Source organism: Heloderma suspectum, chromosome 4 (genome assembly GCF_057233095.1).
Source record: "Heloderma suspectum isolate Gila_16-S chromosome 4, 16-S_ref, whole genome shotgun sequence".
NCBI classification, from domain to species: Eukaryota; Metazoa; Chordata; class Lepidosauria; order Squamata; family Helodermatidae; genus Heloderma; species Heloderma suspectum.
Window position 1 is genome coordinate 194119206 of NC_139461.1, and position 17492 is coordinate 194136697.

The 17492-nt window shown below is 41.2% G+C and overlaps 2 protein-coding genes across 9 annotated transcripts in view; one reads left to right on the top strand and one right to left on the bottom strand.

The window, feature by feature from the left end:
- LRRC39 (leucine rich repeat containing 39) lies at nucleotides 1–14870 on the top strand. Its single transcript, XM_084851627.1, has 8 exons — nucleotides 1–161; nucleotides 968–1073; nucleotides 3376–3532; nucleotides 4945–5081; nucleotides 6072–6217; nucleotides 9151–9303; nucleotides 10754–10893; nucleotides 14824–14870. Exons 1-8 carry the CDS (start codon nucleotides 1–3, stop codon nucleotides 14868–14870), a joined length of 1047 nt encoding a protein of 348 aa, XP_084707753.1.
- Nucleotides 14638–17492, bottom strand: part of TRMT13 (tRNA methyltransferase 13) — a 10568-nt gene continuing 7713 nt past the window's right edge. For all 8 annotated transcript variants that reach the window (XM_084851764.1, XM_084851767.1, XM_084851761.1 and 5 more), the window contains 3 exons: nucleotides 16795–16869; nucleotides 15640–16057; nucleotides 14638–15338 (listed from right to left, as the gene is read on the bottom strand). In XM_084851764.1, the coding sequence (XP_084707890.1) occupies nucleotides 15143–15338; nucleotides 15640–16057; nucleotides 16795–16869 (689 nt within the window). In that variant the 3' untranslated portion in view covers nucleotides 14638–15142. The remainder of the gene's footprint in view (nucleotides 15339–15639; nucleotides 16058–16794; nucleotides 16870–17492) is intronic.

The following is a 17492-nucleotide window of genomic DNA, read 5'->3' on the forward strand; positions in this document are numbered from 1 at the left end:
ATGCAACCAGATACTGAATCAGAACGTGGAAGAGCCATGGCCAAAATGGCAGTTTGTGTTGCCTCATTTACAGCTGTTAAGGCACTTTGGGAAGTCAGAATCGAGAAGGTAAAGGAAGAGCTTCGAAAAGAAAAAGAATTCAGGCAGAGGGCTGCAGGGAGGTAGGTACTTATTAAGACTTAGAGATTTGAAAGCTTCTTGAGCTGAACTATCTCACTGGATGCCTAGTCTACATAATGCAGCAGAATGAGGTGGTAAGGCAGACTGTGCCACTTCAGTCTCATTCCAATCAGAGATCTACCTGTAATCTGGTGGAAAATTACCTTTTTAATTCTCCCTTAATAAAAAGAAGAGGGCAGGGGGAGAATAACAACTCTTTGCAAGGAGACAACTAACAGCAGGTAAAGTTGGGCTAGAACCATTCTGGCTGACATGCAAGATTTCTATTTGCAGGGAGGTTGTTTGCTTAGCTGAACTATCTCATTTGAGGCCTGGTCTACATATGCAGTGGAATTAATAGGTAAGGAGTACTTTACCATTTTAATTACATTTCATGCTTCCCTAAGAAAAAGAAGGGAAAAGGAGGGAGGGGAGGGAGAGAACAGCAACTATTTGGTTGCTTTTAACTTGGGGCCATGTTCAAAAATTGTACTCCCCACCCCATCTCAAGTGGCACAGTCCAGAATTCTAACACCCCGTCCTCATGCGAATATAGACCAGGCCTATGACACTATGCCATCAGCCTTTAAAGGACACCTTGTTAGTAGAGATCAGTACAGTGGCCTAGGAGTGACAAATGTCCGTTCTTGCTTATGTATTTGATAGCGGCACTTTCACTAACAGGCACTATTCCCTGACCTGTCCCAGGCTCTGCCTTCTGACCATGCCTATAGATCAGAATTTTTGAAATTAAAAGTTGGAAAGCCTAGGCAGGGATTCATTAAAAGTTTTGCAACCTTCTTTCTAGACTGACACTTGTTTGGGAAGAAAGGACCAGTTTGGCCAGGCTTAAAGAAAAAGTAACCACTGAAGATGGAAGGGCTGTTTTAAGGATTGAACAGGAAGAATGGAAGGTATTATTCATATAATACGACTAACAAAAAAGCTGACAATTGTTATCCCAGCTTCAGTGTTTCACTTCATCAATCTGATCTACTGTTATGTGCTCCCCACTTCTTGCAAGAACTGCAGAGCTTCATTTCTTTTGGGTGAGAGCATGTGCTTGGAGACATAGGTTTTATAGTTTATATATACACAAGCAGAGCTTGCTGGGTTGTAGCCAATGTGAGCCCTACTTAGAGTAGACCCACTGAAATCAATAGGGCGTAAGGTAGTCATGCAGACCTTAAACCCCGTTCATTTCAATGGATCTACTCAAAGTAGGATTCACATTGGCTACAACCCATTGAAAATATACAGACTTACTAAAGTGCAGAGCACATCTTCGAAAACTGGATCAGATTTAAGTGCATTGAAATCCTGTCTATGATAGCATACTGTTTTTAGTTTCCACAAATCTTGCGATCGCTGTAGTTTTACCTATATTCTTTGCATTTAATTGTTTAAAGTTTAAACAATTAAATGTAAAGAATATATGTAAAGGTTTTAAGTATCTGACTACATAGGCATAAACCCAGCCCAAACATAGGGTGGGCTGGGTTTATGCAAATAATGCATATGCAAATAATCACATACAGAGTTCCTAGTACCATTTCAAATTGCACATGGAAGAAACTGCTTATTTCAATATTCTCCAATGTAAAACACCACCACCAAACATGTAAAAAACCTGACATGTGGGAGAAAGGACTAGGCTAGAATACCGCTTAATATAATAAAATCTCTAGCCAGTTTCCATAGAAAACACTATAAAGACCACCGCTAAAATACATATATAATAGAATAGAATAGATAAACAGTTACAATTTACAACAAAACAAAACAGTAGAGCAGCAGCATATCAATTACAAGCTAGGGAAAACTTTAATAAACAAGTCCGTGTTCAGAAAGTGTTTAAAACTCAACTCATTTTATGCCTCCCAAACCGCACAGGAGGGGGTATTCCAGAGTGGCCGGGGGGGGGGGGCACTACTGAGAAGACCCGGTGTTATGATGTTACATGGCAACATTCTGTTGGCTGCAAAATGAGCAACAAGGCCTCCTCTGAAAATTTAAAAGGTTGATTGGGTGTACAGGGGAAGGTGGTATGTTTTATTGGTGGTATAGTTTTTGTAGTGTTTTTATAGTATTTATTTCTTGCTTTTCTATTTGCTTTTCATATTTATGTATTGCTTTAGCTTGTATGCTGCCTTAAGACGGTTCTACCCTTAAAGGTGGGCTAAAAATTGTTTTAAATAAATAGGTATCCTGCTCCTGAGTGTACCATGAGATTTATCTGCCTGTTGAGATAGACCAGTCTTCCCATGTTGGACCACAACTCCCATCACCCCCAGCTTGAAGGGCCCTTGGCGGTGTTGGTTGGGAATGATGGGTGTTGTAGTCCAACCAATCTGGAAGGCATCAGGTTGGGAAAGGCTGAGACAGACCCTCATATTCATCTTAACTTTAATATTCCGAGTGATTCCTTTGCAGTCAATAATTTACCATCACAAAATCTTAACAAATGCAATGTCAAATAAGGAATTATTTGATTCATATCATTGTGGCTCTGATTGCTATAGAATGGTTTACTTTCACGTGGTTAAAATTGAACCAGACCTGCTCCATCAAGGCAAGTGATAATTGAGTAACATCATAATACCTCATTCACCTCCCCATCATCTCTCTCCATGAGCTTACCTGGCACAAAATCAGTGCTGGAATCTTCCCATATTTAAGATTAGCCAGAATCCAACTCTGTTTGTGGTAAATTTAATCTTCTCCAACCTTTACATGGTATTATATAATAATACTAAATTGTAAAGTACCTTAAAAAACCAAGATGCTGGATAAAATACATTAAATTAAGCCCTGCGCAGTGGTCTTACATCTACTTTAGACAGCAAAAAACACTGTAAACAAAGTAAAAATAATTGTAATTCTATACACACTTACCTAAGAGTAAGCCTCACTGAACTATATGGGGTTTACTTCTGTATATATATGCATAGAATTGCCCTGTAAAGCTAAAAACTGGATGCGGAAAAGGCTAGGTGAACTGAGTATTTTCTCTCTCTCTTTTCAACTAATTGAATCTTGAAGAGTATTATACAAAGAGGAAAAGAATGTTAAACAATGTGTTGATATTCATTCATTCGTGACATTTTACCTTTGTTTATTGTCTTATTTAGTCCGAAATGAATCGGATTATTGTAGTGTTTGATATGATATGTTCAATTATTCCCCCCTCCCCCGTTTTGTTTCATACAAATTTAGACACTACCTTCTTGCTTACTGAAACTGAACCACCTTCAGGAATGGCAGCTTCACAGAACTAGTTTGGTAAAAATCCCTCAATTCATTGGTCGCTTTCAGAGCCTCATTGTTCTAGATCTGTCTCGAAATTCCATTGCGGAAATTCCTAGGGAGATCGGTGAGTTGAATGTTGAAACTTTCTAGTTCCTGCCTATTGTTTCACTTCTGAATCAGGCAGTCCTGCAGGAGTTTCACAGCTTTCTTTTGGAGGTCTTTTTTGAATAACATTTCCCTCCTGATGGAGACCATCTGTTCAAAATCTATCAGGATTCCTGTTTTTTGAATAAAGTATGTTTTGTAATTATTAATTTTCTTTATTTCAAAACTTATATACCACTTTATAGACCCAATAGGCTTTTGAACTGGCTTACAGAAGTTTCTCACAATCAAGTCACATTGGAATCTAGTCTCAATAATAGAAATGACATGGTGGCAGGATTATGCAGGCAGAATTCCATGCCCCTGTCATTGGTCCTTCCCTGTCACCAATTGGTGTCATCTTGCCATCTAGACAGAACCTTCTACTGAGACCCTCTGAAGAACTGGGGTGTAGGTGAGCAGCTGGAATTCATTCAGCTGGTTTTACTCTCTTATCCTTTTTGACTGTGTACTGCCTTCATGTTTTCCTCATAGGCTAGAGATAGATGCCTGGAACCTAGGGAACTTCAGTTTGCCCCTCCAAAGGTCATCTCGTACCTAGCGTAACCTCAGATCCCAAATTCCCTTGCATCATTCAGGTTAGTTGCTTTCTCCTCCACAAGTAAAACACTGGGAAAGGGCACTATGGCTCCCGCTCCTTCCCCAGTGTGGACAGAGGGTCCCTTTTCATACATTCAGCTGCAGCCAAGAGACAAGGGAATGGAAGTGAGCTGCTGAGGTATCTCATAAAGTCGAGAGCTCTGTCAGAGCCGAAGCCCCTTCTCACTGGTTGTGGATCTGTCCTTAAAGGTGACCTAAAAATAATTCAAATAAATAAATGAATGTTTGATCTGGTTCACCATTGCCCACTCGCATGTCCTCCTTTCCCCTCCCCATTGTCCCATAAACCATCTCTGAATATACCAACCCCTCCCCTCTGCTTCCTGCTGCTGAGGTAAAGAAGGAAAATTAAAATACCCTTTTGTCTTCTGAGGGAAGGAGCCTGTAGGTAGAGGCAATATTATGGGCCCCACAGAACTTGCTAAGTTATGGGCCTCATTAAAAATTAGTTATTATCTGGGGCCCTACTAGGCCTATAATCACAAAGTGAAGCAGAATTCTAATATTGATTCTTCAGCAATTTATCTTTTCTGTGTGAGAGCAACATAATACCTTTGTTAGTTCTGTGAAGGTGGATCCAACTTAACTCTAGAGTCATGGGAAAAACAAATATTGGGAGCTGTCAAAATCTTAACAGCTTTTCCCAACACTGTTCATCTTCTCTTGACATCTTCTTCTGACTTTTAACAGGGTGCTATTTGTTGAAAAATAAACTTTTTACAAGTGAACATAATACTTACTAAGTTTTTGTTTTATTTGTAACTTCTGCAGGTCAATTGTCGAATCTCCAAGAGCTGATCCTCAGTTACAATAAAATTAAATCTGTTCCTAAAGAACTACGCAATTGTGTCAGCTTAGAAAGATTGGAGCTGGCAGTGAATCGAGACATTTGTGACCTTCCCCATCAGGTTTGGAAAGACTGTTCTCTTTCTCTTTGGTCAAGGTAACAAAAGGCATGTTTGATCAACATCTTTTTAATATCAGAGTAACTAGTGCTGGATCTGTTTTCACACTAAACACCAGTTTAGTGCTCTCACTGGGCTCATGACTCAGCAGCACTGACATGGAGGCACCATTTGGGAGACTATTGCCACCACAAAGTAGCTATAATGCCCTTGCCAAGGTTTGCCTGATTGTGGCAGCCATTCTCTGGTGAAATTTCAGTGGCACCAAGTTTTCCTGGTTTTCCCTTGTCAGTCTAGTTAAATGTCTTGAATTCTGGGAAGCCTGTTCCGTACTATCTGCACTACATTTTCCACAGAGTGATGAGATTATACAAAGGAATACACTAATCATAAATGTTTGCCTGGAGAAACAGAACAAATTATCGGTTGCTGTAGAAACACAGCAGATTTGTTTATTGATGCTGATGCATCTTGCAGGTTACCCAAGTATCTGCCCTGCAGATATTTTGGTATGGCACACCTTAGTTAGTCTTGTATCTAGTCAAGAATACTATACTAAAATAGGTGCCATAAGAATGCAGCCTGACTATATACATAGTCTTAAGACTCTAGAGTAGTGCCACAAATTTCTAAAGGATTTTTCTAAAGGAAGTGGCTTGAGCTTAGCTGTCAACAGTACCTAGTAAGGACAGGCACCTGTCTAGGGCCCATCAAGTCAAGTCCTGGTCATGGTGCAATGCCTAGTTCACTCTTACCACTGCTTTCCTGGCACTTTGAAGATCAGTGGGTTCAAGATCACAGAAATAACATGCGTAAAGTGCAGGGATCTCCTCTCTCCCACCCTCTGGGGCAGACCGCTGCTGGTCTATTGCCCAGAATGCACAAAAACTGGATCCAGTCCTTCCTCGATGATTGCAGCCCAAGCCATTCTTCTGATGAAACGTGGCTTATAAAGCTGTATTACCACTGCTGATGCTTCCGTCTTTTCCTCAGCTCAGCGACATGAAGAAGCTTTATCACTTGGATCTGAGCATGAACCAGTTTACCACCTTCCCATCAGTTATCCTGGATATGCCAAACCTGGAATGGTTAGACATGGGGAGCAACAAACTTAAAGAAATCCCTGGCAATCTTGACAGGTAAATCTATCTCGGGGGGGGGGGGGCGGAATTCCTGCACCAGTGATTTAACTTTATTGAAGATTTCATCATAACAATAAAATAAAATGTCTTGTTAACTAGACAGTAAAACTGAAATCCACTGCAATATAGGCAAGTAGTATTATTCTAATCCCCTTCATGGATCACTGCCTTGTTGTGGCGAAGGGGCTTGCGTAACTCAGTGACGCCATAAGCTATGCCGTGCAGGGCCACCCAAGACGGACAGGTCATGGTGGAGGATTCTGACAAAATGTGGTCCACTGGAGAAGGAAATGGCAACCCACTCCAGTATTCTTGCCAAGAAAACCCCATGGAACATATCACAAGGCTAAAAGATATCACACCGGAAGATGAGCCCCTCAGGTCGGAAGGTGTCCAATATTCTACTGGGGAAGAGCAGAGGGAATTTCCAAGTAGCTCCAGAAAGGGTGAAGTGGCTGGGCCAAAGCCGAAAGGACACTCAGCTGTGGATGTGTCTGGTGGTGAAAAGAAAGTCCGATGCTGTAAAGAACAATATTGTTTAGGAACCTGGGATGTAAGATCAATGAATCAAGGTAAGCTGGAGGTGGTCAAACATGAGGTGGCAAGATTGAACATCGACATCTTGGGAATCAGCAAACTAAAATGGACAAGCATGGGCAAATGTAATTCAGGTGACCATTATATCTACTACTGTGGGCAAGAATCCCTTAGAAGAAATGGAGTAGTACACATAGTCAACAAAAGGGTGGGAAAAGCAGTACTGGGGTACAATCTCAAAAACGATAGAATGATCTCAGTATGAATCCAAGGCAAACCATTCAACATCACAGTAATTCAAGTCTATGCCCCAACCACTGAGGCCAAAGAAGCTGAGGTTGATCGGTTCTATGAAGACCTAAAACACCTTCTAGAACTAACACCAAAAAAAGATGTCCTCTTCATCATAGGGGATTGGAATGCTAAAGCAGGAAGTCAAGAAATCACCAGGATAACAGGCAAGCATGGCCTTGGTGTACAAAATGAAGCAGGACAAAGGCTAATAGAGTTTTGCCAAGAGAACACGCTGATCATGGCAAACGCTCTTTTCCAACAGCACAAGAGGCGACTCTACACATGGACATCACCAGATGGTCAATATTGACATCAGATTGATTATGTACTTTGCAGCCAAAGATGGAGAAGCTCTATATGGTCAGTAAAAACAAGACCTGGAGCTGACTGTGGCTCAGATCATGAGCTGCTTCTTGCAAAATTTCAGCTTAAATTGAAGAACGTAGGGAAAACCACTAAACCATTCAGGTATGACCTAAATCATATGAATATACAGTGGAGGTGAGGAATAGATTTAAGGGATTAGACCTGATAGACAGAGTGCCTGAGGAACTATGGACGGAGGTCCGTAACATTGTTCAGGAGGCAGCAACTCAATCCATCCCCCCAAAAAATAAATGCAAGAAAGCCAAGTGGCTGTCTGATGAGGCTTTACAAGGAGCTGAGGAAAGAAGGGAAGCGAAAAGCAAGGGAGAAAGGGGAAGATATATCCAACTGAATACAGAGTTCCAGAGAATAGCAAGGAGAGACAAGAAGGCCTTCTTCAATGAACAATGCAAAGAAATTGAGGAAAACAATAGAATGGGAAAGACTAGAGATCTTTTCAAGAAAATCGGAGATCTCAAGGGAACGTTTTGTGCAAAGACGGGCATGATAAAGGACAAAGAAGGCAGGGACCTAACAGAAGCAGATGAGATTAAGAAGAGGTGACAAGAATACACAGAAGAACTATACAGGGAAGATCTGAATGTCCCTGATAGCCATGATAGTGCAGTCACTGAACTTGAGCTGGACATCCTAGAGAGTGAAGTCAAGTGGGCCTTAGGAAGCATTACAAACAACAAAGCTAGCGGAGATGACAGTATTCCAGCTGAGCTGACTGTAGTAGTATTTGATTCACCATTATTGAGATGAAGTGTAAACAGGTGCTTTTCACTCCAAGATAAATGGTGCTTATTCATATGTATATTGATTACATTTCTATACCGTCCAATAGCTGAATCTCTCTGGGGGGTTCATAATTCAGGGGCAAGCAGACTTTAGACTTCTGGGATCTACTTTGTTTTTCATTCGAGCCCTGAGGTCCACTAGCCAGAGCCAGGTGCAAAAGAATGGCTCCCTAAGGGCATATAGAATTGAGGAACAACATGCCTCTGAGCACATGCTCAGTGCATGAATTTGTTTTCTGTACCAGAACTGGAGATCACACATAAATCCTTTTGCACACACATCTACTCCTGTTTTACCCCAAGCTTTCTTGATTTTAACAGCCTAATTTAGTAGGGGGGAAGGCTTTTTGTTGTCGCTGATGTTCAATCACTGGGAGTCAGAACCTCTTGCTGATCTACCTCAAATCACTTGGAGATCTACCAGTGGATCCTGGTCTACCTTATGCCCATCCCTGCCTAATTGAGCTAGCAGTTTGGTCCCATATATTGATGAGGAGCCCCTCTCATGGGTAGGATGGACAGAGACAAATAGATGAATGACTGAACTATTTTGGTGGAGATGGTTTTACTTTGCTGGCTATAGTTTCCCCTAGAAAAGCTACAGTACTTATCAAATAATTTATAAGGGCCTTACCTCCACTGTCGGACTAACAGTTTGATATTGTCAGCCCTGATTAGCACGATGTCTTCAAGATCCCATATAGAGATCTAGCCTCGCCATGCTGCCAAAGATTGGGGTTGGACTCGATGGTCTTATAGGCCCCTTCCAACCCTACTATTCTATGATATATTTCTATGATTCTGTAGCTGAAGACTCCTGCTAAATTGCTTATAGGGCACCATAATTACACAGCCAGAGAAGTTAAAGAAATGTGTATATGTAGCCACGTGATTTCCTTCATAATCTAATAGATCTGTTTGACTTTACAGAGCAGAAAACCTACACACTTTGTGGCTCCAAAGAAATGAAATCACTTTCTTACCAGAATCCATTTGTAACCTAAAAAATCTGAGCACCCTTGTCCTCACCAACAACAAACTTCAAGATATTCCTGCTTGCATGAAGGACATGACAAACCTAAGGTGAGAGGAAAGCCACTGCAGCGGCTGGAATCCACCCCCGCTGTGGGCAAATGCACAGAACCACACTGCTCATGATTCACTTGGCTGAGTTGTCAAAAGCGAAAACTGAAATGTTGCATAGTACCACAAACCCTGTGTGGGTTGAGTGGTGCATGCAAGATTGTAGCTTCTGTTCATTGTTAGTTGTGCATTCCCATACACCAGTGATTCCCACACTGTGAGCCAAAGCACAAGTGTGTTGCATGCAGGTCTAGTGTGCCTTTAAAAAGTAACCCATTTTGGATACTCTAGCACAGGGGGTGACAACCTCTGGCCCATGGGCCGAATCTGCCAGGTCCTTTCCCCATGCCCCACCCCCTGGCCTCCAATAGGAGGGTGTGCTACACAAAGATTGGAGATAACATGGGGATTTCCCCAGACTTGGCCAAGGCTTCCAGGACCAGCTCCTGCAAACCCCAGCCAAGTCCCTTCCCGTGCCACTTGCACCTCAATTGGGATACGAGTGGTGCGGGAAAGAGGTGCCCAATTTGGCTGGCACTTGTAAGAGAGTTCCTAGTGCTAGCAATGAGAAGGCACTGTGCAGCAATTCCATCTTTTTTTCCATGATGGATTTTCCCTGATAGGAAAAAGGATGGAAGAAGTGGTAGGAAAACATGGGAAGGCTACAAGTGGAAGACAACGTTGTCTAGACCCCCCATAAAATTCTGTGAGTAAGGCAGGCAATGGCAAGATAAAAACCAGGAAGAACCCTGGGGCTCCACAGCATGGAAGAGTCTAGTTTTGACTCTTTGTCAGCTGCTCAAAGACCAAGAAAGATTTCACAATCACCAGTATTGCTGTGGGAGGCAACCCCCAGAGAGGAAATGGAAATTCCAAGTGACCAATCAGTAGCCTGAAGTGTTCTTGATCATATGTCCTTCAGGTGTTTCCTGCATGGACCTATTTAACTTGAGGTTGAGTCACTGGGGAGGAGGAGTCAACCCTCAGATGTGGAGTAATGCAGATTTCTGTACCTGTGGGTGCCTGGTCATATCCTTGTTCAGAGACAGGCTTTGGAATGGCGTGGGAAAGGTTGGGTTTGTCACACAAGCCAAATTCATATTTTAAGAAGCTGGCTTGCTTAAACAAACCAGTTAAGATTAACCACAGTTTAAGGTTTGGTCATAATGCTAAACTGTGGTTAATCCAGAACAGAAGCTTCTGATCTCCTTGTGGCTACAGCAGAGAAAGAGAAGAGAGCCCGAGGCTCACACAAGCTCAGCCTCGTGAACTGCACCAGTTAGGTTTCAAAGAGCAAACAATGCCTACACAAGCTACACTGAAGTGAACAGGACTTCTGCTACTCACAATTTTAGCTGAGGATCAGATTGTTAGGCTTGAAGCAGCCTTCCTGTTTTGTTTTGTTGAAGGAAAGCCATTTCATTAACACGTTACTCTAATATATCACTAGATTTGTCAACTTCAGAGACAACCCACTGAAGTTGCAGGTAACACTTCCCCCTTGTGAGAATACTGAAGAGGAAGAGGAACGGGAACTGTATGGAATTCAGTTCATGCACGCATATATTCAGGAGTCACTCAACCAGAAAGGTAGCTTATCTTTATACAGTTAAAATGAAAGCAAATCTAAATTCAGTGAGGAAAATATGCTCCTAGCTTTGAAGTGATGCAATCTTGTAGTCCTTAACATTTTAATCTCTTCTTCCTCTAGGAAGAAGGGACTGTCTTCTTACATTGTTGCAGCCACTTTACCAACTGCAGAGGGAAACCAAGTCATTTCTCTCCAAGCTATCAAAAATGAATTCAGGGAAGATTGGGGAGCATGTTTGCATGTGTCATCTTAGGTCTCATGTCCTCCTTGAAAATAAGATTCCCAGAAGGAAAATAGCTGTCTTCTGAAAATGCTTCTAGTCACACTACTCAGCAAAAATGCGAACCTGTGTTTGCAGAAAGAGTGCATAGTTTTGCCCTCAGTGATGTGCCATGAATGAGATTAGGCAAGCCTGAGGCTCAAGTGTTCCACCCTCCCCTTTCCTCTTGCATGGACAGGAGGAGATGTGGAGAAGCTTAGCCATAGCTTGTGTTTCATCTGGACTGACAAACTGTAGTTAATGTTTGAAATAAGCCAACATCAAACCACTGGTTATGAAGCTGACTTGATTAAACAAACTATAGTAAACATTAACCACAGTGTAGGATTTGGATGAAATGCTAAACTATGGTTAAGAAAAAATGGAAGCTTCCAAACTCATATGATCATGTGGGTAGAGCAGAGGGGAAGAGGTAGAACATGTGAGTCTGAGATTTGCCTCAGCACATTTGTGTCCCACAGCTAAACTAGGGTCCAAACACAACCAAAGTCAGCAGCAAACCATTTCTTGATTTTCCAAAGGTACGATTTGTATATTGACCCATCATCTTTATTGACTCATCATCAACTGCAGCTTTAAATATTGCAGCCACAATATTGCATTAATTCTCAACATGTTTTTAAATCAGAAAGTGAGCAGCACCAGTTTCAAATGGAAATAAGGTGCAAGTATACATGCTTAGGCCTGCAGCCTTAGAACTGCTTTTCATGTTAGGATTTAACTATATTCAAACATAGGGAAACACACACATAGGGAAGCTGGGTGTTGATTTCCTACTCATGTGTGCAAAGAAGTACTGGACAATAGTATTAATGTATACATTGGAGTAAGAGAAAAATCCTGTGGTCCCAGGAGAGTATCCCAGGGACCACAGGATTCTTTGGAGTTTCCCCCCCACCCCCCACTGCCTCCAAGGCCATAGACACTGCTATGACCTCAGAAGAGGAACTCCAGATTCCTATTCTTTTCCCCTCCCCCTGTAGCTGCTGCCAAAAGAACCACACCGGCTGCTTTCCAAGGTTGCAAAAGTGGCCTCGGAGAGGTCTTGGAGTGTTCAAGTGAGTGGGGAGGGGAGGTGAAAGAGAGGCTAGGATATGAGGAATCCTATGACCTGTCCAGCTCAGTCCTGCCCAGCAAGCTCAGAGGCCTGTTTAGTGAAAAAAGAAAGAGGAGGACAGAGGTAAAAATCACCTTTGTTGCTCCTCCTGCCCTGCTGACAGGAGCCCAGTAGGACATTGGATACATGGACACCTCCAAGTTTGGAGGCTTCTGTCTCACGAGGGAGCAACCCATAGGACTGCGCCCTATATGTCCAAAATGTGGTGAATGTCAACACTCACACTAAATGTTATCAGTCCCAGATATATTTTTAAATGTCTAAAAAGTGGGAGATATATATATATATATATATATATATATATATATATATATAGAGGTATATATATATGTGTGTGTGTGTGTGTGTGTGTGTGTGTCTGTCTGGACATTCACAACGTTTATATGAAATTCTCAACATTCACTGCAACATATACATGCATAATGGAGAGAGCAGCTATTTATCCTACTTCTCTTAATTATGGGTATACATATTTCCCTACAGCTAAATTGTAACCAATGCCTTGGTTGCAGAGAGTCTCACAGCAGAGTGCACACAAAATGAAGGAAGAGAACAAGCTCTTCCAGGACCCATTTGACTCTCCACATGTTAATAGAGAAAAGCAGACAGGAAATAAAAAAATATTTTGGCAACTATCTCTTCCCCCTGCAGTTGCAGTAGGTCAGTATTCTAGCTAGCATCTTACTGCAAAGCTGTATACACACAGCTGCTATTTAATGCTATCACTGACCTTTCAGAGATAAACATGACTGAGACGTGGTGGGGGGAGAACTATTCTGTCCCACAGTGAGAAGAATTAAGTCAGCATCATGGTATGTTGATAGTGCGAGACAGTGTTTCTGACACTAATATCACAACGCTGAATTAATTTGACCCACACCATGCAGGCTTCTTTTAATCTGGATTAAAGATTCATTCTGAAAATACGAATTAGACACTTACAGCAGAAATGTACTTCTTAGATGTGCCACCCCCACCCCAATATAATCATGATCTTAAGAATCAAGTCAACTCAAAATGACCTATAATTTTAACCGTTCTTTATGTAGCTCCTGCCACTAATGATAATTGTTAAAATAAAGGCATAAGTGTGATGATCTGGAGTTTGTTTGAGATTACTATGGCATTTTGTAGTGCTCAAGCTCCACTTTGGGAGATGAAGCTTGAAACATAGCTAGTCCTAACTTGAATGTATTTTTAACTTCCTGTGTCTGAATCCTGTTGTCACACACAGGGACCCAGTTTATGTAGTCTGCCAGATTATCTGCTTCATCTCTTTCTCCATTTAAATGCTAGTATACTTGATACTTATTAGACTAGCTGTACTTGGCCCAAGGACTAGCAGGGGTAAGCAACCTGTGGCCCTTCAGATGTTGTTTTACTCTGACTCTTATCAGACCCAGAATAGTCACTGGATAGGGATGATGGGACTTTTAGTCCAACCACAGGTTGCCCACACCTGAAGGCATGCTCCTAATGCAAAGGCAGGACTTTGGGAAGTTTTCAAAAAAGCAGCAAGTGGGACTAGTAGCTTGCCTTCTTTTTGCTGCTATCCTATCTGATGCTCTTTGAAATGGCCTGAAGCAAAGGACTTTTAGAATATCCAGTACTAGAACCTTGCTTTGCAATTCTACCAGAGCGAAGCAGTAAAGAAAGGCATCTACACTAATTCTGTACCTTGCTACTTTTAATGTTTTTCCTCTTTATCACACTTTTGTTTTAATAAGAATTTTATCTAAAATGGTATATAATTTGCATCCATCTTTCACAAAAGATAGTTTGGTTGTTGTTTTGAAAAGGGCTTCATGCCAAGGTTACCAAGGGGAGCTTAGGGGCCATTCTTCCACATTGTTCTGGGGAATGTAGAGCACCCTAAGTTTCTGATGGCGACAGTTCTGGAGAAACAGACTAAGGGTGCAATCCTATGCATGTTTAGACAGAGAAAGTCCTACAACTTCCAGTAGTAGGAGTTATAGGCCATTTTCTGTCTAAACATGCATAGGATTGCACCTTAAATGTTACATATCACTTGGTGTTGTGTCTATTTTCTTTTTAAAATATGCAAGAGGGGAGAATAATCAAGATTGGGACTGCAGAGCACAGAGAGGAGGTTAGCCCTTTCCCTAACAAAAATAATCCCACTCCTGAGATAAATTGCTGCTTCAGTGGATAGGATTTTCATTGTTATCATGGCACAGGAGAAAGGGTTAAACCTACCTCCCTGTGTGATCTGGCCCTAATGCTGCTCAGGGGCCCATGGTTGCTATTTTGAAAGAGAAACACTGTAGAGGTCAAGTGTAATATGGCCCATAGTCTTTGCTAGCTGAAAAAAAATACTGATCAGACTTCAGCTAAGTACTTTAATTCTATGCAAATACACAGTTCAAAGGCAGTTTAAAAACATTTTAAAAACTCTCTTCCAGAAGTACAAAGAATTATTTAAAACTATAAATGTTCTCATTACATTTTTAAAACTATAAATCTAAGTTTCTTGGCATGTGGATTTGCTCCATTAACCTTCTTCTCTTTCAGAAAACATGGAAAGTGATATTCTAGCTGGTGCCTCACCTGACAAGTGAAAAAAAATTCCATGCCAATCTGGGTTTTCACTGTTATTAGAAGATAACTATTATAGTCCTTCCGAGCACAGAAAGATTGAACAGCATCCATATTCACTGTAACAAAGATGGCGAGAGGTTCTCTCAGTGCAGAGGAGTAAGTTGGTGCTTCCTTCTTCTGGTTCCACAAGAGACCATAAAAGCCAATATCTATTTGGTAAGCACAATACTGGATAGAAATCAAGAACATTTCTGCAGACTGTGTATTTACCCATTCTAAAATCCTCTCGGTTTTAAACAGTTGAGGGGGCTAATGAAGACTGACATGGCACAGCTGTCAAGAGTACATTTTCTAAGGACACACTGTGATCTGTATAACGCTGCAGCACAGCTTCATACCCCCTCTGCTGTAAATATTCAATCCGACCGTGATCAATCAACAGTTTGCAAAGATGACCTATCTGTTTTCGTTCCTCAGTGGTTAGCAGTCTAGAACCAAAAGGGAAAAAAAGTTTTAGAATATTCCAACACTAAAATTTCAAGGAATCAAAACACGACATCAGATTTAAAGCATTTCAATGCAAGCAGATGGCTTACATTTCCTTACAACTGAAAAACAATGAGGAGTCCTGTAGCACCTTAAAGACTAACAAATTTATTAGGGCACAATTTTTTGTGCACTAGAGTCCACTTTAAAACCTTGCAGTTTGTATTCAGTTACAGAATACATAAAATTAGAACAGTCAAACATATTTATTTCAGGACCGTCGTACTGAAAGTGATCACATACCCTTGGAGGCTATCCAAACCGCTCTCAGCACTTCTGTCATCTTGGCCATGTTCTTCTCTCTCATTGTTTTGTGCTTCATTCTTTGTGTCAGTTGCAGAGACTTTTGATGCAGTTTCTCTCATGCCACAAGTAGCCCAGCTTGTCATTCTTTTAAAATAACTGAATTCCATTGCCCCAAGTCCTACTGTTGTAAAGAATTCTTGGCCTACGTAATGCTTCCAGTCACACCTGTGATGGCAACACAGTGCAATAACAATTCCAGCCACAGGGCTCCAGTTGCCAGTTACAGAGTTAAGTGTTTCATCAGAATTATTAGAAGTTATGTTGCTTCCATCAGTCTTGAAGCGTTTAGGTGCAGGACCTTCCTTTTCGTGACAGGATTTTGCATAGCTTTCAACTAAACATCTCAAAGCAAGGTCTGTGAATACATAAGTACTGTTTGAACGGTGGCTGCTTCACACAACAATATAAATGAATAATGCATATAATATTACGAAATTTCTGTATAATACTTGATGTCTGGACCATCTTTTCACCTGACGCAATCCATAACAGTTGAAAAATGTGGCTCATTTACCAATGTACCATATTTATGGTGCAACATTTTTAAGGTTTCATTTTAGCATTACCACCTAACAGCCCAATTCTATATAAGTTTAGGTGGTCTACTGAGTTCTGTAGGACTTATACCCAAAAGTAGGGTGAGTAAAGCTGCAGCCAAAATATATTAAATTTATATGTACGAAAGCATATGGCGAGCCTTATTAACTTGATTCGTCAGATTACTTTTTCTTACCTTTAAATTATATTTATATGGATATTTTAGGCAGATCTAGAGCGTTCAGAAGCAAAAGCCCATATACCAAGAAGAGGCAATGAAATACTCATACTCAGAATAAAGTCAATTCTGCACGATGTGACCTTTCAGACTTGCGTAATTTTAAGCAAGACTATCTTTATGGACTGTTCTTCAATCATCTTCTTTCTCTTCACCAGGGGTGGGGAAGCTGTAGTCCTCCAGATGATGTTGGACTCCAACTGCCATCAGTCCCAGCCAGCATGGCCAATGGTCAGGAATGATGGGTGTTGTAGTCTAACAGCAGGTTTTCCCACCCTTGCAGCTTCACCAGCACTGACAATCTGCACAATTTGTACCTGTTGCAGCACCACATACGTGCTTTCCGATGCCTATCACAGGTAGCTTCTCCTTCCCAAGAACAGGTACCCTATCTGAAAAAAAGAAACCTAGAATTACTGCTTTCATCCAGCATCTTTTTGAATGCTGCATGCATGTACATGATGCAATCAAAAGAATTGCTTCAATTCAGATTAAATAGAGCCTGGCATTACATACACATTATGTATTTGCATACCCACAGACCAGCCAGAGATACTGAGAGAAAAGGTAAACAAAATGTAGATTCAAAAAGCATAGTAGGACAAGCAGTATCAAAAATCTAAAGACATCATAAGAGGCCAGCTGAACCATCAGACTGTAGGTCCATCTAGTCCAGCATCCTCTTTCCCACAAGCTCTTTTTCAACTGACTCTAGGAAGCCAACAAGCAGGGCATGAAGGCAATAGCCATTTTCCAGCCTATTCAATGAACTGTTCATCAATACCAAAATCTGTTCAATACCACAAAGGAATTCAGGCACACATTCTTGGTCAAATGTATCCAATTTTATCTTTTTGGTGGGGAGCCTTCAGTCCATGTTATTCAGTGCAACAAATTAAGTTTAGTCGCATGCAAATTTTAAAAAAATAATCTACAAACCACTTGTCTGAATTAAAAGTATATGGGACTATGCTGAAGCTAGTTATTTGAGGGCAATCCAAATGTGCAGGGCACA